Source organism: Dictyostelium discoideum, assembly GCF_000004695.1.
Source record: "Dictyostelium discoideum AX4 chromosome 4 chromosome, whole genome shotgun sequence".
Taxonomy (NCBI): Eukaryota; Evosea; class Eumycetozoa; order Dictyosteliales; family Dictyosteliaceae; genus Dictyostelium; species Dictyostelium discoideum.
The window spans coordinates 2848046-2875545 of record NC_007090.3 but is presented as its reverse complement, the minus strand read 5'-3'; the positions used below and the strand labels follow the sequence as shown (position 1 = coordinate 2875545).

At 23.0% G+C, this 27500-nt stretch overlaps 13 protein-coding genes across 13 annotated transcripts in view; 3 read left to right on the top strand and 10 right to left on the bottom strand.

Annotated features, from left to right (window-relative positions):
* Positions 1-2430, top strand: part of rad54b (SNF2-related domain-containing protein) — a gene marked incomplete at both ends in the record, with an annotated part of 2970 nt that extends 540 nt beyond the window's left edge. Inside the window, one exon of the mRNA XM_634783.1 lies at positions 1-2430. This exon is cut by the window's left edge and continues 540 nt beyond it. Coding sequence (XP_639875.1) covers positions 1-2430 — 2430 coding nt within the window.
* Positions 2431-2582: 152 nt separating this feature from the next.
* Positions 2583-3221, bottom strand: DDB_G0285115 (hypothetical protein; the record flags this gene model as incomplete). Its single annotated transcript, XM_634782.1, has 1 exon — positions 2583-3221. One exon carries the CDS (start codon positions 3219-3221, stop codon positions 2583-2585), a length of 639 nt encoding a protein of 212 aa, XP_639874.1.
* A 1849-nt stretch (positions 3222-5070) lies between these two features.
* On the bottom strand, positions 5071-6201 carry DDB_G0285153 (hypothetical protein; the record flags this gene model as incomplete). Its single annotated transcript, XM_634781.1, has 3 exons — positions 5071-5901; positions 6006-6130; positions 6189-6201. The coding sequence occupies 3 exons, from the start codon at positions 6199-6201 to the stop codon at positions 5071-5073; spliced, it is 969 nt and encodes a 322-aa protein (XP_639873.1).
* Positions 6202-6509: 308 nt separating this feature from the next.
* DDB_G0285151 (hypothetical protein) lies at positions 6510-7241 on the bottom strand (the record flags this gene model as incomplete). The annotated part of the gene is made up of 2 exons (XM_634780.1): positions 6510-6685; positions 6821-7241. 2 exons carry the CDS (start codon positions 7239-7241, stop codon positions 6510-6512), a joined length of 597 nt encoding a protein of 198 aa, XP_639872.1.
* Positions 7242-7817: 576 nt separating this feature from the next.
* Positions 7818-9648, bottom strand: DDB_G0285113 (hypothetical protein; the record flags this gene model as incomplete). The annotated part of the gene is made up of 2 exons (XM_634779.1): positions 7818-9057; positions 9131-9648. The coding sequence occupies 2 exons, from the start codon at positions 9646-9648 to the stop codon at positions 7818-7820; spliced, it is 1758 nt and encodes a 585-aa protein (XP_639871.1).
* Positions 9649-10695: 1047 nt separating this feature from the next.
* snpA (soluble NSF attachment protein alpha isoform) lies at positions 10696-11819 on the top strand (the record flags this gene model as incomplete). Its single annotated transcript, XM_634778.1, has 3 exons — positions 10696-10855; positions 10997-11472; positions 11580-11819. 3 exons carry the CDS (start codon positions 10696-10698, stop codon positions 11817-11819), a joined length of 876 nt encoding a protein of 291 aa, XP_639870.1.
* A 512-nt stretch (positions 11820-12331) lies between these two features.
* On the top strand, positions 12332-13306 carry DDB_G0285109 (hypothetical protein; the record flags this gene model as incomplete). Its single annotated transcript, XM_634777.1, has 1 exon — positions 12332-13306. The coding sequence occupies one exon, from the start codon at positions 12332-12334 to the stop codon at positions 13304-13306; it is 975 nt and encodes a 324-aa protein (XP_639869.1).
* Positions 13307-13481: 175 nt separating this feature from the next.
* On the bottom strand, positions 13482-19355 carry kif4 (kinesin family member 4; the record flags this gene model as incomplete). The annotated part of the gene is made up of 2 exons (XM_634776.1): positions 13482-19057; positions 19163-19355. The coding sequence occupies 2 exons, from the start codon at positions 19353-19355 to the stop codon at positions 13482-13484; spliced, it is 5769 nt and encodes a 1922-aa protein (XP_639868.1).
* Positions 19356-19722: 367 nt separating this feature from the next.
* On the bottom strand, positions 19723-20408 carry DDB_G0285107 (hypothetical protein; the record flags this gene model as incomplete). The annotated part of the gene is made up of 3 exons (XM_634775.1): positions 19723-19972; positions 20091-20195; positions 20272-20408. The coding sequence occupies 3 exons, from the start codon at positions 20406-20408 to the stop codon at positions 19723-19725; spliced, it is 492 nt and encodes a 163-aa protein (XP_639867.1).
* A 777-nt stretch (positions 20409-21185) lies between these two features.
* Positions 21186-22767, bottom strand: psmD13 (26S proteasome non-ATPase regulatory subunit 13; the record flags this gene model as incomplete). Its single annotated transcript, XM_634774.1, has 5 exons — positions 21186-21680; positions 21774-21929; positions 22037-22275; positions 22415-22581; positions 22667-22767. The coding sequence occupies 5 exons, from the start codon at positions 22765-22767 to the stop codon at positions 21186-21188; spliced, it is 1158 nt and encodes a 385-aa protein (XP_639866.1).
* A 414-nt stretch (positions 22768-23181) lies between these two features.
* On the bottom strand, positions 23182-24359 carry DDB_G0285103 (hypothetical protein; the record flags this gene model as incomplete). Its single annotated transcript, XM_634773.1, has 4 exons — positions 23182-23314; positions 23417-23859; positions 23942-24157; positions 24336-24359. 4 exons carry the CDS (start codon positions 24357-24359, stop codon positions 23182-23184), a joined length of 816 nt encoding a protein of 271 aa, XP_639865.1.
* A 430-nt stretch (positions 24360-24789) lies between these two features.
* DDB_G0285147 (hypothetical protein) lies at positions 24790-25091 on the bottom strand (the record flags this gene model as incomplete). Its single annotated transcript, XM_634772.1, has 3 exons — positions 24790-24795; positions 24929-25045; positions 25086-25091. The coding sequence occupies 3 exons, from the start codon at positions 25089-25091 to the stop codon at positions 24790-24792; spliced, it is 129 nt and encodes a 42-aa protein (XP_639864.1).
* A 1036-nt stretch (positions 25092-26127) lies between these two features.
* Positions 26128-27246, bottom strand: DDB_G0285097 (hypothetical protein; the record flags this gene model as incomplete). Its single annotated transcript, XM_634803.1, has 1 exon — positions 26128-27246. One exon carries the CDS (start codon positions 27244-27246, stop codon positions 26128-26130), a length of 1119 nt encoding a protein of 372 aa, XP_639895.1.
* Positions 27247-27500: the final 254 nt, after the last annotated feature.

The window sequence follows — 27500 nt, the reverse complement described above, 5'->3', positions numbered from 1 at the left end:
ACAACAATTAGAAAACTAAGTAAAAAACAACAAAAACTTCAAGAAGAAGAGGAGGAAAAACAACAACAACAACAAGATGAAAAACAAACAACAAATATTAATAAATCAACAATTAAAAAAGAATTTAAAAGTCATACTAGTTTAGAAGAACAAAAAAGTTCAAAAAAGATTGTTTGTCCACATGATCCAAATTCAAAGGATGCATTAATATTTTATTCACCACCACCAAGTCAATTGGATGAAGAAGGTAATAAAGTTGTTCATGTTGTATTGGATCCATATATTGGTAGACATTTAAGACCTCATCAAAGAAGAGGTGTTAAATTCCTTTATGATTGTGTTACGGGTAATTCAAATGATAATGGATACAGTGGTGCTATTTTAGCTGATCAAATGGGGTTAGGTAAAACATTACAAACTTTAGCTTTACTTTGGACATTATTGAAACAGTCACCATACGGCAAACCAACAATAAAAAAGGCTATCATAGTTACACCATCGACATTGGTTAACAATTGGAAGAGTGAAATTCAAAAATGGTTTGGCAATGGTCGTTTGATTGCATCAACTTTAACAGATTCATTAACAAAAGAGACAAAAGCAAATTTAAATGATTTCAATACATCGATTAAACCCGTATTAATTATCTCTTATGAACAATGTAGAATCTTTTCAAAGGAATTGGAAACGATGAGTTGTGGTTTAATGGTTTGTGATGAAGCTCATCGTTTAAAGAATTCAAATGCAAAGACCACTCAATCGATAATGAGTGTTAGATGTGATAGAAAGATTTTATTAACAGGTACACCAATTCAAAATAATTTAGTGGAATTTTATTCAATGATGGATTTTGCTAATCCAAATTGTTTAGGTTCTTTAGCTGACTTTAAAAAATCATTCATCATACCAATTAATAAATCTAGAGAATCACCAAATTCAACTTCAACTTCAGAAGGTATTAGAAAATCAATTCAACTCTCAAAATTGGTTAAACCATTCATCATTAGAAGAAAATCAAATATTTTGGAGAAATATTTACCACCAAAAAGAGTACAAATCATATTTTGTAAATTATCATCACTTCAAATTGAATTATATAAATCAATTTTGAATTCAAATAGTGTTAAATCATTATTATCAGGTGGTGGTAGTAGAGGTTCAGCAACTTCTCTTTCAACAATAACATTATTAAAGAAATTATGTAATTCACCATCATTATTATTATTAAATAACAAACAAGATGAAGGAGGAGAACAACAACAAACTGAAATTCAAAATATATTAAAGAAACATAATTATACATTAGAAAATTATCAAGAGATTCAAGAACAACAAGATAATGAATCTGGTAAATTATTATTTGTTGAATCATTGATTAAACAATTAAAACCAATGAATGAAAAATTGGTATTGGTTTCAAATTTCACAAAAACATTGGACGTCTTTGAGAGATTATGTAAACGATTATCAATTGATACACTTAGATTGGATGGTGATGTTAAAGCTGATTCAAGACAAGCATTGGTTGATAAATTTAATTCTAGTACTCAAAATGTTTCATCATCAAAATCATCGTCATCACAATATCAAGTGTTTTTGTTATCTGCAAAAGCTGGTGGTGTTGGTATTAATTTAATTGGTGGTAATCATTTGGTTCTATATGATCCAGATTGGAATCCTGCAATCGATATTCAAGCAATGGAAAGAATTTGGAGAGAAGGTCAAACTAAACCAGTTTTCATCTATAGATTATTTTCAACAGGTACAATTGAAGAGAAGATTTATCAAAGACAATTAATGAAAGAATCAATTTCAAATTCAATTGTTGATAAAAAGTTTAATGATAATGGTGGTAATTTCTCATTGGAAGATTTAAAAGATATCTTTTCTTATAATGAAAATACAAATTCAGATACTCATGATTTATTACAATGTAATTGTGGTAATAGTAATAGTAATGCTAGTACTAGTATAAATATTAAAAGAATAGAAATATTTAAAACTATTCAACATTTAGATAAATGGGAACACTATAGAGATGTAGATCAATTTTCAAAACAATGTAATCATGATTCAATATTAAAGAAATTGAAATCAAAACAAGATCCAATTTCTTTTATTTTCATTTCTAAAACACCAATACCATCAAATAATGATTTAGATGATGATCAAAATGATGATGATGATTTTTCTTTCTTAGAAGTAGAGAACCAAATTGAAGACGAAGAAGAGGATAATAACCAACAAAATACCACACCATCAAAGAAAAGATCAAATAAAAAGAAAGAAGTTGATGAGGAGGAGGAGCAGGAGGAAGAAGGAGAAGAAGAAGAAGAGACAAATCCTCAAACCAATTTAAGAAAGAGAGCAAAAATAAATATTGTTGAAGATAATGACGATGATGATTTGTCAGATTTAGACATGTCATAATAAATAAAATATTTAAATATATAAATATATAAATATAAATATATATAAATATAAATATAAATATAAATATAAATATATTAAATAATAAATTTAATATTATGTAGAGTAGTTTATTTATTTTTATAAATTATTAATGCATGTGCGAGTTGTATTTATATAATTTTATTTTTAATAAAAGAAATTAATCTATAACATTGAATAGAGAAAATAATTTTAAATTTTTTTAAATTATTTATTTTTTTTCTTCCTATAAAACTAGTTGGAAAGAAATGAAAACCATGCTTTGTTAAGACTTTAATAGTTTCGACCTTATAATTTTTAAAAGAATTTTTAGGGATTGAATTGTTAGTGTATGTTAATACAGTACCATCTTCTTTGGTAATTACCATTGATGCCATATATTGTTTTTCTGAACCCATCCTTATTTTTCTCCTTCTAAAAGCATCTTCTTTTTTAATTGTAAAAGTTTGAAATTCATTTGAATCACCATAAAGTTTTACTAAATCTAATTTTATATCTTCTGTGGCAACAACTAGTTTTTCATCGGAATTAACTTGATTAGCTTCTAGTTTACCATTGGATAGAACAATTAAGTATTCTTTATCTCTTATGTATTTTCTTGGTAATTTATATTTGTAGTATGATAAATCGTATCTTACATTAACACTATCACTTAAACATTCAATTATTTCATTGTTTTTATATTTTATAAATTGAATCATTCCCAATAGGAATATAATAATTAAGATTGGAAATATAAAAAAAAAAACTTTTTTTTCTAAATAACCCATTATGATAATCAATTAAGAAAATAAAATGATTTCTTTGTTTTTACATAAAAACTTTTTTCCATACTTTGAATTTGGTATATAATTTGGTTGAATTTTAAAATAATTTTTTATTACCCTTAAACAATCATTTTCTGATACCTTTGAAATCAAACCAGTCTGAACATTTTCTTAACTGTCGGCCTCTTAAACTAAACAATACTTCAATCTATTGAAAAAAAAAAAAGTAAAAAAAAAAAAAAAAGATTAATGGTTTTTATTACAAATTTTTATACAAAAAATCAAATTATTTTAAAATTACCATGTATTGTTTTTGGTTTTCTACAGATCGTTCTATATTGTTTACTTTCATCTCATTATATTCCACACCAATCTTTTCCATAAACCTTTTTGATTTTTTTTCAAATTCTGTTTTCGGGATATCCATTTTAAATGGAATTGGTTTAGTAGACTCGATATCAGTTTTTGGTATTTAAAAGTCTAAAATCAAAAAAAATAATAAATTTTATGAAAAAATGAAAAGTTGGTGTAAATATTTTTATTTTTTTATTATTTTTATTTAAAAATTTTATTCAGAAAAAATAATAATTGTGTGGGGGTAACCTATTTAAATTTTATTTATTTTGATTTAATTTTTTTTTTTTTTTTTTTTAGTGTGCAGACTGACCACATTCACCACTGTTGAAAATGAGAAATAAACTGAAAAAACAATTCAGTCTTTTTAAATTTTACCTGAATGATAAAAACAATTCAAATACGTCATAAACATCAATCACGAACCAGACGATAAAATAAAAAAAGATTTAGAAAAAAGTTTGGACAAAAAAGATGTTTTAATCAAAAGTAATAATACAATTCAAAATTCGAAACAAAAAAAAAAAAAAAAAAAAAAAGGTAAACCAACCCCTCTTTTAGAGACCCTGTAAAAAAAAAATAAATAAATAAAATAAAATGAGATCTAGCATCTCAAGGAGAAGCAAATAATAATTGCGTTATCCAATTCAAAAAAAAAAAAATATCCCCATTTTTTGTTCTAAAATTAGATCTTTTTTATTAAAAACCTTAAATTTATGTTTAAAGGAAATTTAAATTCACTTTAAATCTACTTTAAATCTACTTTAAATCCTATTTAAAATTAATTTAAAATAAATTTTAAAGGTATTTTTAAATATCTTAAAAATTATCTTAAAAATTACCTTAAAAATCACCTTTAAAATTACCTTTAAAATCACCTTTAAAATTGCTTAAAAATTTATTTTAAAGCAAATTTTAAAGGCATTTTTAAATATCTAAAAAATTACCTTAAAAATTACCTTAAAAATGAATTTTTTAAACGCGGCTTTAAATTCAATTTAAATCCAATTTAAATCAACTTTGCTTTAAATTTGCTTTAAAGGTTCATTTTTCTTTGCTGTGTTATAATAATATCAAAATAATAAAACTACTATGGTTATTTTATTAAAATAATTTTATTATTGGTAAAATAGTTAATAATTTGGTTTGGAATTATTTTAAAAACAATGTTAATCATATAAATAATGAAAAAAAAAAAATAAAATAAGATAAAATAAAAAAATAAAAAAATAAAAAAAAATAAAATAAATAAAAAAAATAAATAAAAATAAATAAAAAAATATATGGTTATAATAAATGTATTAATTTATTGTAAACTCTATACTCAATACACTGTATAATAATTCTGATCTTTAACCTATCCAATTTTAAATGGTAAAAATAAATTATTTTTTTAAAAAAATAATTTAAACCCCAATTATTTTAAAACTTTACATCATTTCTTATTCTATAATATCTTTTTTTTTAAAAATCTGCTAAATATTTATTTTATTTTATTCTAAAAATAAAAAAAACAAATTAAATAATTGTAAAAAATTGAAATTATAGTTTGATACCTTTCAAAAGAATTCATTTCAATTGGTTTTGAGTATTGTTCTGGAAAGTAATGAACTCCACTTTTTGACATAACTTTGAAAATTGGTATTGAAGTTTGAAAAAATGAATCCTCTGAAACATCAGTACTATGATAATATAACTGTTTACCATTTTTTATTATTTTTACTAAACATGAATATGATCCTCCTGATGACTTTCTTACTCTATGTCCACAACCTGGAACAATTTTATAAATTGGACTTTCATTACCAATATCTTGAGTTTGAATTAAATTTAATATTATATTATTCTTTGCAATTGCTAAAAAGTTTAATTGGTCAATATCTTGATTTTCAGAATTACCATTTGAGATATCTATTACGAGATCTCTATGATTTACATATTTAATTGGTAAAATAAATGTTTCATATGATTTATCAGTTCTAACAATCACCCTATTTCCAGTGCTCATTAAAATTCTCTTGTTTCCATACAATATCCAAGGTACTATCAAAAATATTGAGATTAATATAAAAAATGGTAGAAAGAAATAAACTCCTTTTGGGAAATTAACAATAAATAAAATATAGTTAAGAATTATTGAAAAAAATAAAATATTTCTTTTCTTTAATAATGGTTCTATTTCTGGTGGTTTATTTATATCAAAATGAGGTTCAGAAATCAAAAAATCATATACTCTTTTAGAGCATTGATTTTTTGCTTCTTCAATTGATGATTCCCAATTTGATTCTCCACATAATGGTTTATTTTCAATTATTAATTTTAAATTTGCCTTTTAAATTTAAAAAAAAAAAAAAATAAAAAAATAAAAAATTAATATTAGTTTTATATTTTTTAATTAAATTATTTTATTAGTATTATAATTTTTTTTATTACTTTGTATAGAGTATTTTTTGGGTCATTATTGTTATTTTGAATATCAAATTGTAAAAGATTAAATCTTGTCTTTTTTAAAAAGTTATTTAATTGAGTTTGGTAGTCCATAATTTCTTTTTTTTTTACTTTTTAGAAAATTATTTATTAAATTTTTTGTTTTTTTTTTTTTTTTAAATAGTTTACCAAAAATTGGCATCCCTCTTTTTTTTTTTTTAAGATTAAAAAAAAAAAAAAATTCCTAAAAATTTAAGTCCAAATGCATCTTCATTTTCCATATTTATATAAAAACTATAAAAAGGATAAATTTTAATAATTTACTTTTTAGGAGAAAAAAATTTAAGATGTTAAAATTTGACACTTAAATAGTTATTACCTTTTTTTTTTTTTTTTTTAATTTTTTATTTTTATTTTTTAATTTTTAAATCAAAAATATATTAATCAAATCTGTTTTATTTTATTTTTTTAATTTTATTTTTTCAAACATTTGACATTAAAAAAGAATTTTTATTGATAGTATCGACTATTATATGATACACTAGTAGATGCAACAACCAATATGAAAACAAAAACTAGATAAACGAAAAACATAACAATTGAAACAGTGGCTAGAGTTTTTGCATTCTTATTTCTTGATTTTAAGTAACGAATATTAATTAACCATAAGCAAGAAATAAAGAAACCTAACAAATATGTATTTAATAAAAATAATTAGTTTTTATTTTATTTTATTTTATTTTACTTTATTTTTTTATTATTTTAATTATTATTATTATTTTTTTTTTTTTTTTTTTTTTTTTTTTTTTTTTAATACACACCAAGAACAAAAAAAATCAATGAAGAATTAAAATGAGATTCATCTTGAGCAGGAATAGTTTTAACAATAACACTTGGAGGTGGGTAATATTGTTGTGGAGTTTGAAGCATCATTTGTTGTGGTTGATGTTGATGTTGTTGTGGGTAGTATTGTTGTTGTGGTTGTTGATGTTGTGTGTAGTATTGTTGTTGTTGTTGATGTTGTTGTTGTTGTTGATCTTGGAACATTTGTGGTGCTAATGGTTGAGCATAAACTGGTGCTGCAAATGTTTGATTACCATCACCAAAATGTGTCTCTAATTTTGCAATTTGAGGTGTATATATAGTATTTACATTGTTATGGATAATATTATTATTATTATTTAAATTTTCATTGTGGAATGAAGAATTTTCTTCTTTTAATGGAACATAATCTGTTTTCATTTTATATGAATAGATCTAGAAAATTTAGGAACAAAAAAAAAAAAGAAAAAGAAAGGAAAAAAAAAGAAAAAAAAAAGGTTTAAAATTAATAAAAAAAAAAAAAAAAAAAAAAATTGAAAATAAGTTTCTGCGTTATTGTTGGTTTTTAAAATTGAAAAAAAAATAAAAATAAAAAAAAAAAAACAATTTCAAATTCTTCCATGAAAATGTCAGAAACTTAAAGAAAAAAAAAAGATATTTTGACTGTTTTTTTTTTTTTTTTTTTTCTAGGGTTTGTCACCACTCAAAAAAACCCCAAAAAAAATTGATCATCTAAAAATAATCAATCTGTTAATCAAATTATTTTTGGGGTGTCAAACAAAAGTTGTTCACTCCAAGAAAGTAAAGATTTAGTTTGAAACTATTAGCCCTATATACTATTTCATCATAGATAATGTTAAAAAATATATTCTAAAATTTAAAAGGGTTGACATATATTATTTCTTGTTTTAAAACAAAAAACTTAAACAAGATATTTTCACATATTTTTTTTTTTTTTTTTTTTTTTTTATTAATTTTAAAAAAAAGATATTATTTTTATTTTGAAGAGGAGGAAGGTTGATAAGAATATTTTGAACTACCTAAAGAATTCCAAATGATATATTCTGAACTTAAAACTTCACGTTCAATATTTAATTTGAATTTATTTGTTGGATAGATTACCACTTTCTTTGGATCAATATTCAAACCACTAAGAGTACAATTTTGAATTTTGAAATAAATACGAACAAAAGAGTTTGAACCTGTACAAAATGGATCAGGGGAATAACAATCCTCCTGATCGGAAGGAGAAGAATCAATGATTGGAAATGATTGATCTTGTTTTGGAAAAGCGGTTACATTTTGATTTCCACTACTACTACTGACGATTAAAGTTGGTGGTTGAGGTGGAGGTTGTGGTATTAAATTGGTTGGAACACTTGAGAAAACAATTTCCATTGGTAAAGCAACCTCTAAATTACGACCAGTAAACTTTTGACCAATATTCCAAATGATTGCCTTTAAAGAATGATCGATAAATATGGAACCAGTAGTTGGTGAAGCATTTACCTGTATGATGTTACTACGATTTTTGAATGGAATTTTCAATAAACAATAATCGAATGAATTATTCATTTCACTATTTAATTTCAATTGAATTAATACCTTGATAGAGTTTGCCGAGGTTTCTTTCATTTGATAGAAACCTCTTAACGGTACTGCTTTTATACCCTGAACGCCATAAGATAGCAATTTGAAATGGTCCAATGGTGGATTAAAAAATGAGATCTTATTATTTATATTGATATCGGATGTGGTTTGAACGGTTGAATCTATAGCTAGATTGGTGATAACTGGTTCATTCTGACCAATGATACCACCGACACCACTGCCAGTGGCTGCAATGGTTGGTTGTAAATAAAATGATACTTCTGGCATACCCTCTAAATCGGCTTTACAAATCAATGATCCTGACACCTTTGAAACATCGGGTATACTTGGATTATCATACAATATACATTGAATAGTTTCACTGATTATAAAATCCAATTGTTGTTTACCTTTATGTAAAAATGGTTTCCATGCTGGTCTCTTTTGTTGAAACGTTTCAACACTTGGAAATCCTTGTCTAATCATTGCTTTAACATTATTGAAATTGGTATCAATTGGTTGACCAAATGGTATTATATTGGTTAAAAATACTTGTAACTCTGGATATGGTGGCGGTTTATTTAAAAACCCAATCATATAAATTGATGTTTCTTCTAAAAAATTTAATGCTGCTGTTATTGATGGTCTAATAAAATAAATAAAATTATTAATTATAATATTCAATTTATTTAATAAATAAATAATGATAATTCACTTACAAATCTATTAATGATGGTTTTCTATTTGAAACTAAAAATTCTTCAATAACAGGTATAGTTATAAAATAAAGGTTTTTCTTTTTTATATAAATAAATGGCCAAAGTCTTTCTTGATTTAATGATATTACATGTGTATTTGGTGTATTTGTATATACTTTAACTAAACTTAATGCTGATGAATTTAAATTAGTGATTGTGGTAGTTGTTTGTTGATTTTGTTGTTTCGATGCCATTGATGCTGATAATAATGATGATGATGTTTGTGTTTGAAGAGGTGTTTGTTGTTGTTGTTGTAATGAAATTGGTGATGTTTGACCTGTTGAATAACCTTGTGAATCCTTTATTAATTCTGTATTAAATAATGCTATTAATTCACTATCAATTGGTATTGGATTATAATTTGAACCTGATAATGCTCTAACTCTATTCTCAACTGTATTTATTCTTTTTGATAATATAATCTCTGTACCTCCATTACTATTCTCTTTTAACACCCAAAGTGCTCTTAATGTACACATTTAATTTTATATTATTATTATTATTATTATATTTTCTTTTGTTATTTTTTTTTTTTTTTTTTTTTTTTTTTTTTGATTCGCTAAAGATATTAATTTTCACACCAACATTCATTTATAAAATAAAATAAAAAATTAAAATTCTGATTTTTTTTTTTTTTTTTTTTTTTTTTTTTTTTTTTTTTTGAAAAAAAAAAACAATTACAAATTCCATCAAATTTAAAATAAATATTGCCAAACCCCAAGGGCCCCCGAGAACAAATTTATTTTTTTAAAAATTAAAAAAAAAAAAAAAAAAAAATTTATATTTAAATTATCAAAAACAAAATAAATAAATAAAAAAAAAAAATTTAAAAAAAAAAAAAAAAATTAAAAATTATTCAAATATACTATTTTATAAATAAATATATTAAATTCAAATAAAATCAAATAAATTATAATTTATAACAAGAATCCAAATTCTAAAAATTGTCTGGTGACATAATTTTATTTTTATTTTTTTTTTTTTTTATTTTTTTTTTTATTTTTTATTTTTTTTTTTTTAAATTTCTTTTTTTTATTTTTTTTTAATTTTTTTTTTTTTATTTTCTCCTCAAATCGATATAGAATTTTTTGTATGTATTCAACTACCTTTATTCTTTACCATTAATAATTAATACTAATTTTTTTTTTTTCTTTTATAATTTATTATTATTATTATTATTATTATTATTTCTTTTTTTAAATATATAAAATATTTTATTTTTAACACAATAAATATCCACATTTATTTATATACAACCATTATATTTTTATTTATTTTATTTTTACACACAAACGCCCAAATTAATTTTAATTAAAATTTCACCACGTACCACACTATCGTTTTTTTTATTTTTTTTTTTTTTTATTTTTTTAATTTTTTTTTACCATTTACTATAACCAAAATTTTAATTTAAAAAAAAAAAAAAAAAAAAAAAAATACAAAAAAACCACATAAATTTTTAGAAAAAAAAAAAAAAAAAGTTTTCAATAGTATATAGATATATATATATAAAATAAATAAATAAAATGGGTGATGATGCAAAAGCTAAAGAATTTTTAGATGCCGCTGATAAAAGATTAAGAGGTGGTAACTTCTTTAAAATGTTTGGTGGTGGTTCTTCAAGATACGACGATGCAGCTTCAGATTATACAAAGGCAGCAAATTTATTTAAAATGTCAAAGAAATGTAAATAATCATAATAAATATATATAAAAAACAAAAAAAAAAACAATCAACTATTGAAATATAAAGTAGAGGATATATATATTTATGTATATATTTTAATTTATTTTTTTTAAAAAAATAATAATAATAAATAATAAACAGGGGATCAAGCAGGTGCAGCATTTCAAAAAGCAGCAGAATGCTTTTTAAAGGGATCAAGTAAACATGATGCAGCATCAAGTTATGTTTTAGCAGCAGGTTGTTATAAAAAAGGAAATGTTATAGATGCAATCACATGTTTGAAAGCAGCCATTGAATACTACACAGATGAAGGTCGTTTTGCAATTTCAGCCAAACATCAAAAAGAAATTGCTGAATTATATGAAGCTGAAGGCGATTTCGATCAAGCAATTGCAAGTTATCAAATTGCATCCGATTATTTCGATGGTGAAAATTCAACAGTTTCATCTCATCAATGTCTTTTAAAGATTGCACTCTTCTCTGCTCAATTAGAGCGTTATGAGAAATCAATTGAAATCTATGAACAAGTTGCAGCTGCATCTTTAGATAATAATTTAACTCAATGGGGTTGTAAAGAATATTTCCTTCGTGCTTGTTTATGTTATTTAGCTGCTGATGTAATTATTATTTTATTTTATATACAAAAAAAAAAAAAAAAAAAAAAAGTAATAGTATTATTAATAATTTTATTTTTTATTTTTTTTATTTTTTTTTTTTAAAAAAGGATGTTGTTGGAGCAGAACGTGCTTTACAAAGATATAAGGATATGCAAGCATCATTCAATTCAACTAGGGAATGCCGTCTTTTAGATGGTATTATTCAAGCATGTAGAAATAATAATGTAGAAGATTTTACAAATGAAGTTGCAGAATTCAATTCAATCAGCCCATTAGATTCATGGAAAACTTCAATTTTATTAAGAATTAAAAACACCATCAACCGTGAAACTGAATCTGTCGTTTAAAATTAAATAGTAATAATAGTAATAATAAAAAATTTTTTTAAAAAAAAAAAAAAAAAAAAAAACCAGGATTCAATCAATAATATACAACTTCTTTCACTTGTTAAATAATCAGTTTTAAAACTTTACACTTACATACATACATACATACATACATACATACATACATACATACATACACTACCAACTCAAATAGCACAACCATAATAAACTTTTTTTTTCCATAAAAAAAAATATTATCCCACTTTCGATAAAAAAAAAAAAAAAAAAAAAATCCCAGAAATCATTTTATAAATTATAAACTTTTTTTCCTTTCTTTTTTTTTTTTTTTTTTTTTTTTTAAAGGGAATAACATTTATTTATTTTTTGTTATATTCTTTTAAAAATAAAAGTATTGTTTTATAAATTAAAAATAAAAAAAGTATTTCTTTAATTAAAAAATTTTTTTTTAGATTTTTTTTATTTTTGAAATCATGATTTTTTTTTTATTTTTTTTTTATTTTTTTTAAAACATAATGGAGGAATCAAATTATAGTATTTTATTAAACTTAATTATTAAAGAAAATGAAGATATTAAATCAGATGAAGATAATGAGAGATCTACAGTTTTATTCTTTAAAATTTGGAGGAACAAATATTTAAGAAATTATATATTCGAAACAATAAAATATTATCTTGCTAATCGAGGTTGGCGTACAATTACATTGGAGGGTTTAAATAAAAATAGATTTAGGGATTATTTTAGTAAAATAATATTAAGGAATGTACTTCCAGTAAAGAGTTCTTTCTTTCCTGAAATAATTGAAGTTGAAAAAAAACCAAAAGAATTACCAAAGTATTCAATTAAATATTTAAAGTTAACCTCTCGTTTGAAAGAATGTGTTTTGGCTGTTCGTCCAGGATTTATACCATCATCAGTAACTTGTTTAGAGTTGGATCATCATTATAATTTACCACTTTGTAAAGGAATTATTCCAAATTCAGTTACAAATTTAACACTTGGGAACGGCTTCAATCAATCGATTGAAATTGACGATTTTCCTTCATCAATTAAATATTTAACATTTGGAAGTTCGTTTAATAAACCCCTAAAAAAAGGTTCAATTCCTAATGGAGTTTTATCTATTACATTTGGGTCATTGTTTGATCAAGATATTGATAGTGATGTAATTCCTTCTTCTTGTATTGAATTAACATTTGGTCAAAATTTCAATAGGAACTTTAAGATAGGTTCCATTCCAAATAGTGTCAAAACATTAAAATTATCAATACATTATAAACGAGTTATTGAACCAAATGTATTACCTCATTCTATAACAAATTTAAATATTGGTTCTTCATTTTATGCAAATAAAATTAGAAAGATTGAAAAAAATACAATTCCAACTTCATGTGTTGAATTAAGATATAGAGGTTCTCAATATTTTTCAATTGATCCATCAACAATTCCTCCCAATATTGATTTATTAAAATATGACATATTTAATTAAATAAAAAAAAAAATAAAATAAAATTAAAAAAATAAAAAATAAAAAAAAAAGAGATATTAATTTTTTTAAATATATATATTTATTTACAATTATCTTTTTGATTTTTTTTTTTTTTTTTCTTATAAAAAAAGTAAAAGATAGAAAAATAAAAAATAAAATTTTTTAAATAAAATTATTAATTATTTTTAATAATAATATTATTATTTTGATTTTCTTTGTTTTCACCATTGGATGATGATTTTGATTTTAAAGAGGTTGAAGTAGTTGTTAAATTATCAGTTGAAGTTTTGTTATTTTTAGTGATTACTAATCTAACTTTTTTGTTTTGTTGTTGTAATGGTAGATTTAAAGTTGAAGAGGTTAAATCATGTTCAAGAGTTGTTTGTTCAGATCTTTTACCAATATACTTTGAGATTGATTGTAAAGAAGTTAAAGTAGATGAAGCTGAAACGGATTCAGGTTCACAATTACTATCATTACTATTTAAAGTTGATAGAGTAAGTTCTTTAAATTGAGGTGGTTGCTGTAGTTGTTCTCTTGGTATAATAACTAATTTTGGTTTCTTTAAAATTGATTTAATTGGTTGACCATTTTGATTTACAACTTGAGAAGAAGAAACTTTAACAACAGGTTGTTGTTGAGGTTTTTCTTCTTGAAGTTTTTTAATGATATCATTTAATGCTTGAATTTTTGTAGCACTAGTTTTTAGGGAAGCTTTTGATTTTTCAAATTCTTTTTCCTTACAAACATAATCGGTGATAGTATCTAGATATTCAGATTCTTTTAGAGTGAATTGTTCAGTGATATAGAGATTCTTTTGTTTTGTTGATTCCAATTCTTTTTCAATTAGTTTTATTTTTTGATAGAGTTGTTGTTTCTCTTGATCGTCGGCTAATTGTTGTTGTTTTTGTTGTTGAGCTGAAATGGTTGCTTGTTGTAATTCTTGTTGTTGTTGAGTTTGTAATGAAGTTTGTTCCAATTTTGAAATTTTAAAGAGTAATTGTTGAATGGTTTGATTTGAACGAGTTAATTCTTCATTCATTGTTTTAATGGTTGTAGTATTGGTTTCATTTAAACCGGTATGATAGTTCTTTTCAATTTCAAAATCTTGTTGGGCAGTTTCAATTTTTGATTTCAATTCTTTGGTTTGATTCTCTAAATCTATAATATTTGATTCCATTGAGAGTATTTCATTTTCATGTTTAGTTTTTTGATGTAGTAATTGAATGATACGTTCATTCAATTGTATATTATCTTGTTCCATTAGAGTTTGTTTTTCAGATAATTGATTTTTACAACGATTTAATTCCAATACTTCTAAACGATGATTTTCTTGAATTTGTGATATCTCTAGTTCCAATGATTTAATTTTGGCAGATGTTTGAGATTCAAGTGATACGATGGACTGTTCTTGTTGTTCGTTACTGGATTTTACATTTTGTAAAGTTTTTGTAAGTTGTTGGCATTGAGAATTCAAATCATTGTATTCCCATGTTTTTAAATTGATTTGATCGGTTAATTTTACAAGTTGTTCAGAGGTTAATTGACGTTCTTTATCTTTTGAAATGATTGATTCTTGAAGTTCTTTAATTGTATCATTTGATTCGGATGATCTTGTTGACCATAATTGTTTAGATTTATCAAATTCAACCTTTAAATCAGATAATTGTTTGGTTAATTCAAATTTATCATTAGTTAATTGTTGATTTAGATCATTTGATTCTTTTAGGTTAATTTCTTGTTGTTTGATATTGCTTTCAGATTCAGATTTAAATTCTTGAAATTTACTCTTTAAATCAATGATTTCACTTGTTAATTGAGTGATTTGATTTTCATAATTCTCTAATTTAATGGTAGCACTTGAATGATCAGATTCTAATTGATTAGTTTTCTTTTCTTTTTCAAGTTTATCTTGGTTGAGTGTGACAAGTTCTTCTTGTTTCTTTTCTAATTCAATATTTTTCTTTGACAAGTCTGATTCAAGTTCTATGATTGTAGATTTAAGTTGTTCTTGTGATTTTGTTAATATTTCAACCGATTTATTTAATGCAATGAAATCTTTTGACTTAACATCGGCAGCAAGATGAGTTTTTTTCAATTTATCTAATTCAGTTTCAGTAGAGGTATGTGATCTCTTTAGGTCTTTGATTTCTCTTTCCAATGATTGTTTTTCAGATTGAATGGTTTGTTTATCTTGAATAGCTTGTTTAAGTTTTGCATCGATTGCATTGAATTTCTCACGAAGTTTTTCCAATTCTTTCTTTATCATATCTTTTTCACGATCGGTTTGAGATTTTGGAGCCTTTTTCAATTTTGTTAATTGATCTTTGAGTGAGATATTCTCTTCTTTTAATGCATTGATTTCAATTGCTTTTAATTTTAAATTATTAATCTCTTCATTACGATCGCTAATTTGAGATTCTAATTTATTTGTTGAAATTTTATATTGATCTACACTTATGAGTAGTTGAGTCACTTGTTTAGTTTGTTCAGAGAATTGAGAAGATAGTTTGGATAGTTCGCATTTCTTTGATTCTAACTCCAATTGAATTGGTATTAATTGATCTTGTTTTTGTTTTTCAATTGATTCCAATTGAGATTTCAATAGATTAGATTGTTGTAAAAGATTATCATTTTCAGATTTTAATGATCTTTCAAGTGATTCAAGTGATTGAATGGATTGATTTGAATCTTTTTTAAATTGATCAAATTCTAATCTATTTGATTCATTGGATGTAGCAAGATCATTATATTTACTAAATAATTGATTATAGTTTGTTAATAGAGAATCGAATTGATTCTCTTTCTCTTGGAATTCCAATGATTTAGATTCATAAGATTCAATTGATTTCTGATTTGATTGTTCCAATGTCGATATGATCTCTTTATACTTTTCACTATCAAGAGACCAACTTTGTAAACGTTGATTGAATTCCAATTGAATAGTTTCTTTTTGTTGTTGAATTGAATTGAATAGTGATTTAATCTCATTTAAACTTGTGATGAATTGTTTATTTTCAGTGAGTAAACGTTGATTCTCTGATTGTGCCAATGTTAAAGTTGATTCCAATTGATTGTAAGATTGTTTAATGGATTGATTATCTTGTTGTGATTGATCAAATTCAATTTTCAATTGATCTATAGATTGTTGATTATCAACAATTATAGATTCCAATTGTTGAATGATTTCAATATTACCCTTTTGTTGTTGTGCCAATGATAGTTGTTCTTCCAATTGTTGAGTTTTTGAAAGTAGAATTTGTTTTAACTCTAATGATTCCTTTGAAAGATTATCATTATCAACTCTAATAATATCATATTGGTTTTTCAATTGCTCAATCTCGTTTGTTAGCGTATCGATCTCTTGTTTGGAAGTTTGTAATTGCTGTTCCAATGTTTGAGTTGATTGAGTTGCATTTGCCAATAGATTATATAATTGAGTTTGTAATTTTTGATTTGTACTCTCCAATTGTTGAATTTGATTATTATATTCAGTTGTCAATTGATTGATTTCGATTTGATATTGATCATTTCTTTGTTGTTCCAAAGTGTTTGTTAAATAATTTTGTTCAACCTCTTTTTGAAGATCAATCAAAGTATTGTATTTCTCTTCCAACTCTATTATATATTGTTTAAACATTTGATTCTCTTGAAAGTAACCATTGACTTGATCTTTCAATGGCACCCAAACCAATTTAAATTGCTCTATATCATTATTTAATGATTGAATCTTTTGTTGTGACTGTTGATTAATATTCAATTGTTGTTGATAAGTTGTCTCCAATTGTAGATATGAATTTGCCAATGTTTCAATTTGTTTCTTTGATTCAATCTCTTTTGTAAAGTATTTATCTTCTAATCTCTCTGCTAATCTATAAGATTTCTCAAAGACTCCTAAAACATTCTCAAATGATTTCTTATTTTTACTTGATTCAGATTCAATATCAATTAATTGAAGATTCAATTGATCAATGGATTGTTTAGATTGTTGTTTTGTCTCTAAAAGTTTATCATTTAATTGTTGAATTGATTGTTTTGATTGTTGATCGATTTCGAGTAATTCTTGATTTTGATTCTCTCTATTTGTACATTCTTGTTCCCATTGATCAATTATAATTAATAATTCTTTATGTTCAATTTCTTTTTCATCCAATTGATTATTTAATAATTCAAGTGTTGATTCATATTCTTCAATTAATTTCTTATTTTCTTCTAATTCTTCATATATTAGATCTAAATCTTCTCTTTTAACTTTAACTTGACCTGAAATTCCTAAACTATCATCTAAATCTTTAATTTTTTTAATTGTTTCATCATCTAATGGTTCAATTAAATTTAAATTATCTTTAAATTCATCATCATCATCATCATCATCATCATTATCTTCATCATTATCTTCATCATCTTCATTATCAGTATCGCTTTCTTCATCATCATCTTCATCTTCATCATCATCATCTTCATAATTACTATCATCCTTATCATCTTGATTAATTGAATAATTATTTTCATCATCTTTATCATCATCATCCTCTTCACCACTACTATTACTACTACTACTACTAATATTATTTTCACTATTTTTTATTTTTTTAATTTTTTGATTTTCAGATTTTCTAATTTTTTTTTTTATAATTTTATCTTTTAAAAGATATGATGGATCTAAAGTATTTCTTCTTTTCTTTTTCTTTTTATTTTCATTAATTAAACTACCACCAATTATTGCGTCATTAAATCTTTTCATACCTAATTTAAAATTATTTGAAGAGATCTCTTGTGTTGATATTGTATTTCTTAAGAGGGAATTGATTTCTTCAGATTTTACTAATTGATTTTGAAGTTCTAATATTTCAGATTCATATTTTTTTAACATTGTATTTGCATCTGCAACTTGATTGATTTTATAATTGGTTTTAACTCGTTTAGCTCTCTTTGCAAATTGTAGGGTTGAGATGGATTCCTCTTGGTGCGTTGTTGCTGGTGTAATTGTACATAGGATAGCGGTTTTTGAATTGCCGCCCAATGAAGGTTGTAAAATTCTAGTTAGTTTACTATCCCTATAGGGCACATGTTGTTGAGTCTTCTCTTCACTCAATTTAGAGATGACCTTGCTTAGTGTCATCAAACTCTTGTTGATATGGGTACCCTCTTTTAAACGCACACCCTCTGCACCTGTACTTGAAACTCTTTCACTACCAGCCAAATCCACCAATGTCAAGGTCGACATTTGAATAGTACCATTTTGTTTACATGTACTTTGAATCTGCATTCTAAAGATTGTATGCGATCTGCTACTCGAGTCATTCATCATTGTGGATCCGATATGTCTCCTTTCCTCACCGAAATTCATCAATGCAAAGATCTGGTCGGGTGATATTACAATCTCTTCTTTTAGATTTGCAACTACTACACCCTTATATATATCTTCATGAATTTTTAATTTCTTTTTATTACTAATAGTTGGATTCAATAGATCTTTAATCTCCTCATTGTAAATCTCTAAATAAGATACCTTTAATAGATAATCTTTCTCCAAAATTGAATCTTCAATGCTCTTAAATATATCTTTAATTGATAATTTAATTATACCTGGTATTGATTCTGTACCTCTCATACTAAATGTTTTACCTGATGATGTTTGTCCATATGCAAAGATTGTACCATTTATACCATTCAATGATGAATTTACAATACTCTTTGCAATTGCATTATAAACATCAATTGTATTTGAATCAATACCAAATACATAATCTTTTTATATATATATATAAAAAAATAAATAATTTAGTAAAAAAAAAAAAAAAAAAAAAAAAGAAAAAGAAATAAATAAAATAATAATAATAATAATCTATTTACCATATGTAAAATTAATATTTGGATTTTGTGATAAACTAATTGTATCTTTAGAAATTGACCATGGTATTTTTTGATCTATACCCAATTCACGAGAATTTAATGGTCTAACTCTAATTGCAACTTTTATTTTATTTAATTCATTTTTATCATTTTTATCATTATTATTATTATTATTATTATTATTATTATCCATTTTATATTATCATTTATTATTATTATTTGTTTTTATTTGTTTTTTTTTAATGAAGTAATTTAAAATAAAGTATAATAAAAATAAAAGTTGAAAATTAAAAAAAAAAAAAAAAAGGAAGGGAAAAAAAAAAAAAATATGTGTTTAACGAATAAAAAAAAATTTTAAATTTCAAAAAAAAGGAGGGAATTTTATAATTTTTATTAATATTAATATTTTCATACGTTTTTATTTTATTTTATTTTTTATAATAGATATTATGTACATTTATGATTTTTATTATATGCGTTTTCTTTTTCCTTCATTTTATTTCGTTTTTTTTTTATTTTTATTTATTATTATTTTATTTTTTATTTTATTTTATTTATTTTTAAATTGTAAAAGTTGAATTTTGTTGAGATGGTGGTGGACTATCATCCATGAAATCTGCTTGTGAGGCTAATGCAATTTCTTTTTGTCTATATGGAACGAAATCTACTGGTCCAAGTAATGGTCTTGGTGGCTCATATGATGAAAATAATCCAAGTCCCATACCTGCTAATCCAAATAATAAAAATAATAATGAAACAACTGTTGAGTAAAATTCAGTTTCATTACTTCCCCATACTAAAAGTCCTGTGCTATTTATTTATTTATTTATTTATTTATTTATTAAACATTATTAGCATTTTATATTATTACCATTATTATTATTATTATTATTATAATTATTATAATTATTATAATTTTAATACCTACAAAAAATAAAATACACCTCTTCCAGCATAAGTATACATAAAATAATATTGATCAAAATGACGCCATCCATGAAGACCTGTAAAAATCATCCAAAAACTTAAAATACTATATAACAATATACATTAATTGATTGAACCTGTTTTTTTTATTTTTTTTATTTTTTTTATTTTTTTTTACTTACATCATTGTAAAACTATTAAAATGAATAACATTTTTAGCATTGAATATCATAATTGATGCAATAAATAAAAGTATAGATAATGAAAAGTGAACAAGTGTCATTGCACTTGACATTGAAATGATTTTGCTTGTCTCCATTTTATATTTGTTTTGTTTTTTTCTTTATTTTTCTTGTTTTTTTTTTTTTGAATAAATAAATTATTTTATAGATTTAAGAATTCTTCAATCAAGTGATTTTCAATTTATATTCTAAATTTATAATTACACAAGATTTTTTAAAACATAAATACATAAAAAAAAAAAAAAAAAAGGAAGGAAAAATTAAAAACAAAAAAAAAAATAAAAAAATAAAAAAAATAAAAACAAAAAATTAATTTTTCATTTCAAAAAAAAAAAAAAAAAAAAAAAAAAAAAAAAAAAAAAAAAAAAACACCTAGACATGCTTACTCATAATTATTTTTTTAAATGAAGATCCTTGGTTTCGCACTAACCCAAAAAATTACTTTACAAATCTAATTAAAAAATAATTTAAAAAAAATGAAAAGGAAATATTTTTTGGAAATAATTTAAATGATACCTTAATGTGAAAATGAGGCTTTTTTTTTTTTTTTTTTCTAAAACTTTTTTTTTTAAATAATGAACTTTATTTTATAGGTTGTGAATTAAAATTAAAAAAAAAAAAAAAAGATTTATTTTCCTAAACAAAATAATAATTTACAATATTTTTTATAACTATTTTAGTTCCAGTTACATATATTTATAATTTTTTAATATATTTATTTATTTATTTCATAAATAATTTACATTTAATTTATTTTTACTATATATTTATTTATTTTTGTTTTTTTTTTTATTATTACTTTTTTTTTTTTTTTTATTTATTTATTTATATTTATTTATTTTAAATTAAAAATTTTAAGCAACTAAATCAACAGTATCATCTTCAACTAATCTTAAAGAAGTTTTTGCTTTTTCAGTCCATTCAGCGATTCTATTATTCATTGAATTGATTTGATTAAGATCTAAAATTCTTGGAGTGACCCAAGTGATGTGAATGATTTCAACAGTTTGATCGATTGAACCTTTGATCAAATTTAATGAAAGTGATTTCATTAAAAGATGTTCAATCTCACCTAATGGTAATTTAGTGGCTTGAGCAATCTTTGAAAATGAAATTGATCTCTTGTCAGATGGTGTTCTAAAAGCCAATTCTAACAAAGAGAGAATCGATATCTTTTGTCTTAATTTTTGCATATTATTTGTGATTGCAGTTTGTGTTGAAATAATATCACGATGTTGTGACATTAATCCTTCAAATTGTTGAATATCACCAATATTGAATGCCTTTAAAAATGCAATTAACCAATTATGTTGTGATCCTTCTAATGCTTTAAGAATTGGATTTGCAATCTAAAATTAAATAATAATAATAATAACAAAATAAATATTAGTAAATAAAGATTAATATTTTTAAAATACAAAAAAAATAAAAAAAAAACTTACTAAATCACCAAAACCATAAACATTTTCACCAACTAAAGCGGCAATACATAAATTATAAGCAAGACTTGCTTGTTCTTCTTGAGAGATTGTTTCTAATTTACAGTATGATAAGTACATTAAAGCATTTTTATAAAATTCACTTGCTTGACTCTTTGCCTATAAATAATAATTAAAAAAAATTAAATGTATTTAAAATTAATAAGAGTGGGGGGAGGGAGGGGAGGGGGTGGTTGGTCAATTTTTATTAAAAATTAAAAATTTACCATATGATAATCAGTTGAAACACGATAAAATGAAGAATAAACAATTGTATCTAAACCAGTGACTCCTTGTAATTCTTCTTTTGCTAATTCTAATGTTTTTTTACAATCTTGTAATTGTTCTGCAACACCTGAACGTAAATTCATATTTGCAATATATGATAAGGTTAAAATGTATGCTGATTTATCTTTTTTAACTTTTTGAGAAATAGTTTCAATGAATTTTCTACTTTCATCAGTATCTATAAATATAAATAATTATTAAAAAAAAAAAAAAAAAAAGTGATTTGATTATTTATAAAGTGATTGTTAGTATTTTTTTTTTTTTTTTTCATAATGAAAAATTAAAAAAACTAATATTAAAATGATTGTTTAACTTACCAAATTGTCTTGCAACAGCAATACAAATTTCAACTAAACTTAATGGTCTTAATTTATTTTCAAAGTCTCTGATAAAGTTTGTATAAAAATTAAATAACTCTTTTTTCTCCAATAATTGTGGAGAAATGATAATCATTTCAATTTGTTTTGTTAATTGATGCCATAATCTAGATTAATTAATTTTTTAAAAAAAAAAAGTTAATAAGAATTTATTATTATATTTATTTTAATTTTGAGTTAATCTCTACTTACTTATTTTCATATGTATCTTTAATATTATTGATTTGATCAGAGAGATCTGGTACAATCTTTTTTAAATGTTCTAAATATTCTAATGGTTTATATGTTGCCATCTTATGATGTGTGTTTTTATGTAATATACAAATGAAATTAAAAAAAAAAAAAAAAAAAAAAAAAAATGAATTTAAAAAAAAAAAAAAAAAAAAAAATGTGAAGTTGAAAAAATTAATTTAAAAAAAATTTTTTTAAAAAAAAAAAATTAAATAATTTAAATAAAAAAAAAAAAAAAAAAAAAATTGAAAAAAGGGAAAATTGTTGAGAAAAATTAAAAAGGAAGAAATAGTTTCTTTATTTTATTTATAAATAGATAAAAATATATAGTTTTGTTTGATTTAATAAAAAGAAAATCAAACATTTGTGGTTTATGAATTTCCTTTTGATTAGTTTCTCACATTATATTTATAAATATATAGTGTTTATATATACATATGCACGTGCAAAGTGTTTAACTCCCACTTTCACTATATTTAAATTGTAATTTTTGAAACCCATTGATTTTCACCATTTGGAACTAAATATGCTCTTGATGTTATAATTTCTATCATTTTGATTATATCATCCTCTAATGCTTCAATATATTGATCTTCACCATTTAAAATCCTGGAAAAAAAAAAAAAAAAAAAAAAAAAATGAATTAATTTCCAAGTAAATTGAAATTTTAAAAAATATATATATATATATATATATTATTGTTATAATTACTTTATAATAATATTTTTCTTATTTGTTTGATCAAGTTGTTGAATATCTTTATAATATAGAGTTGCTTTGACAGATTGACTATTTATTCTAACAATTTCAGAAGGAGTGAATCTATATTTTCTAAATTGATGTCTACCATACCAATTTGTACGAATAACATCAAATTCAAAATCAGATTCTTTATCCAATGGTTCGATTGGTACAGCCCATGGATTCCAAATATTTGAAACGATTCCAAGTGATAACCATTCAATAAGATTTAAACCTGAATCCAAATAACCAATTGATAAAGTTTCAGGTTCAACTGCTACCATTGTATTACCTGCAATGAATGCATCAACAATACTATTATTTTCTTGTTCTCCAGTTCCTTGGATTTTATAATTTATTAAATCTTTTAAAACTTGATCCATTTCTTCACTTTCTTCAACTTCAATACCTTCCTAAATAATTTAAAATAAAAAATAATGTTAATAATTAAAATCATCTGTATTGTTAAATTTATAATATAATTTAATACTTTACACCCCATAATTGACCATTAATTTCAATATATGGATATCTTGGTATTTTTTTAGAATGTTCTTTAATTCTTCTTTGAATTTCAAAATTATTTGCAATATCAAAAATTGAAATTAATGAATGTGGAATATTTTTCTTTAAAAAAAATTTTGCCAACTTTTTTTGTAAATCAATACCTTTTATAGTTGTTTTATTATGATCAACATAAATTTTAATTCCCTAAAAAAAAAAAAATAAAAAAACAAAAAAAAAAAAAAATAAAGAGATTTACAAAAAATAAAATTAATATTAAATTATTTTTTTTTATTAATATAAAATGAAAAAAATAAAAATAAAAATTAAAATTAAAATAAAAAAAAAATGAAAATAAAAATAATTTAATAAAATTAAAACTTACAAATGTATCATATAATTCTACCATTTTTTATTTTTTTTTGTTGTTATTTATTTTTTATAAAATATTTATAATGGATTTTAATAGTTTGTTTCTTATCTGTTTTAATATATAGTTTTTAAAATTGAGCAATAAAAAAATAAAAAAATTAATAATAAAAATAAAAAAAAAAATTTGAAAAAATAAAAAAAAAATAAAATAAAAAAAAATAAAAAAAGAATATATTTTAAAAAATTAAATTAAAATTTTAATAAAATTATTATAAATTAAAATTAATTATTAAAATAAAAATAAAATAATTTTTTTTTTAAAAATTAAAATTAAAAATAAAATTAAATAAATTTGGTATTAATAATGATATTTAATTATTGTTATTCAAGTATTAATTTGTTATTTGATTACCTACCCTTTTTTTAATAATGTAGATAAAATGAAATAAAATATTATAATTAATGTTTTAATACTATTTATATAAAGAAAAAAAAAAATTTAAATTGAAAATAGAAAAAAAATAAAAAATTAAAATAAAAAAAATAAAAAAAATAAAAAAAATAAAAAAAATAAAAAAAAAAATAAAAAATTAAAAGAATAATTACAAATTTTTTTTGTATTACATTTAAATTTCCCACACTCAGACTCTCTTTAAAATTTTTATTTTTTTTTTTATTTTTTTTTATTTTTCCTATTATAATAGATATTTTGGAATTCAATTTCTAAAAAAAAAAAATAATAATAATAATAAAAATAGTATACACCCATTTTTTTAATATTAATCAAAAAATATCTATGGAATTCAATTAATGATTTTGAACATCAATGGTTTTTTTTATATTTTTTATAATGTTATTTTTTATTTTTTATTTTTTTATTTTTTTTTTTTAATTTTTTTATCATTTCCATATTTTATTATTTTTTATTAAACACACATATTAATGTATTTCATTATTATTTAATTATCATTTCATTTGAAAATTATAATTTTTCAAAAAAAAAGTAATAAAAAATTGAAATGATAAAAACATTTTTTAATCTAAAAATAAAGGAACTTCCAAAATTTTTAATAATAATATATTCTTTTTTTTTTTTTTGAATTGGATAACGCAATTATTATTTGCTTCTCCTTGAGATGCTAGATCTCATTTTATTTTATTTTTTTTTTTTACAGGGTCTCTAAAAGAGGGGTTGGTTTACCTTTTTTTTTTTTTTTTTTTTTTTTTTTTTTTTTTTTTGTTTCGAATTTTGAATTGTATAATTACTTTTGATTAATATATTCTTGATTTTTTTTTTTTTTTTTTTTTTGAATTGGATAACGCAATTATTATTTGCTTCTCCTTGGGATGTTAGATCCCAATTTAATTTAATTTTTTTTTTTTTTTTTACCGGGTTTTTAAAAAAGGGGGAGGGTCCCCTTTTTTTTTTTTTTTTTTTTTTGGGGCCCAAATTTGGAATGGGTTAATACCTTTTGATTAAAACCTTTTTTTTTCCCCCCCTTTTTTTTAAACCTTTTTTTTTTTTTCCGCCGGGTTCGGGATTAAGGTTTAAACGGGTTTTTAATTTTTTTTTTTTTAATTGGGTTTTTCCCCCCATTTCCCTTTTTTTTTTTGGCCCTTTGGGTGCCTTAAAATTGGGGGGGTGGTTGGGAATTTCCCTTTAATTTTCTTTCAATTTTTAAAATTTTTTTTTAAAAAGTTAAAATTTTGGAAATTTTTTGTTTACCTGGGGTCCCCCGGGTTTTTTTTTTTTTTTTTTTTTTTTTTTTTTTTTTTTTTTTTTTTTTTTTTTTTTTTTTTTTTATTTATTTATAGAAAGTACTGAGTGAATTATTGTATTTTTTGAGATGTTTAGGAAGTTCTATTGCGTGAAGAGGTGAGTTCCATTGTCTGCTAAATTGTAATAGCTTTAGCGAGATTAGTGAGTCTAATTTATTTTGTTCTTCTGGCCGTTGTTTTGATTTGATTCTTAATGTTTTGTTTATAACCGCTTGTGTCCTGTCCCATGCAGCTCTTTGTGTTTTAATTAGTTCACGTATGACTTGTTGTCTGTGAATTATTATTTCTTTTTCATCGTGAATGAGTTTATTTCTTTTGTGCCAGATTTTATCGAATATAATAGCTATTAAATTGGCTACTAGTGCAATTTGTAGATGGTTTAAAATCTTCACATTCCAGGTGTGAGTGGTGTGTCCAGACTTAGTTAGGGTGTAGTTGAAGATTTCTTGTGTGTTTTTGATGTGGGCTTTGCAGTTGAAGAATATATGTTCTGAGGTCTCATCTTCCCCACACTGTTGGCATGGCATGTTGTATATTTTTGGTAGTGCTTTCAGTGTGTATCTCCATAATAGATCTCTACCTTTCATGTTTATTATTTTTTTGATTTCTTTAAATGGAAGGTGTTTGCTATTAATTTTGGTCATTATTTCTTTTTGGCCAGGAGTTGGTATGAATTTGTTGTGTTCAGGAGATTGAGTTGTCATCATATCCTCGTATATTTTTTTTAATTTTGGGAGGTGTTCGTAGTGTGTTTGTTTATTTTGTGGAGTTTTTAATTGGGTCCATGCTTGCTTGCATTGCCAGTGTAGTTGTAGTTGATTTTGTTTTGTTGTTGTTTTGTTGTTGTTGTTGTTTTTGAGTTCCTCTTCCCACAGTTTTATATATGAACTAGGAGTGTTACTTACTCTTTGGTGGAGGTATCTTTCGAATAACCATGCTTTCTGTGCTAGTTCTCTTGTCTTCAGGTTCCATAAGTTTAGGCCACCATTGATATAGTTGTTTTGTCTTCTTTGTAGTGAAAGAGAGTTTTTAGATTTTGTGTTGAAAACGAATTTTACGATGTTATTTTCAATACTATTGTGTTGTGGTGTGGTGTTGATGTAAGTGTGGAACGTTAACTGAGATAGTGCATATGTTTTTGCCATTATGAGTCTGCCCATATAGGTTGATGAAGTTGAGTTCCATGTTACTAGTTTAGCTCTGATGTTGTCTGAGATTGTATTGATTTTGGATTTGATACCTTTATTGTTGAAGTCAAAGCCGAGGCACCTTTCGTTTGATTTTATGCCGGTGTATAGCGTTTTGGTGTTCCATTTGAAAGTGATACGCGAGCATTTGGTTTGGTTTATTTTTGCGCTGGTTGCTTGGCAAAACTTCTTGATCCATTCATTCATGAGGA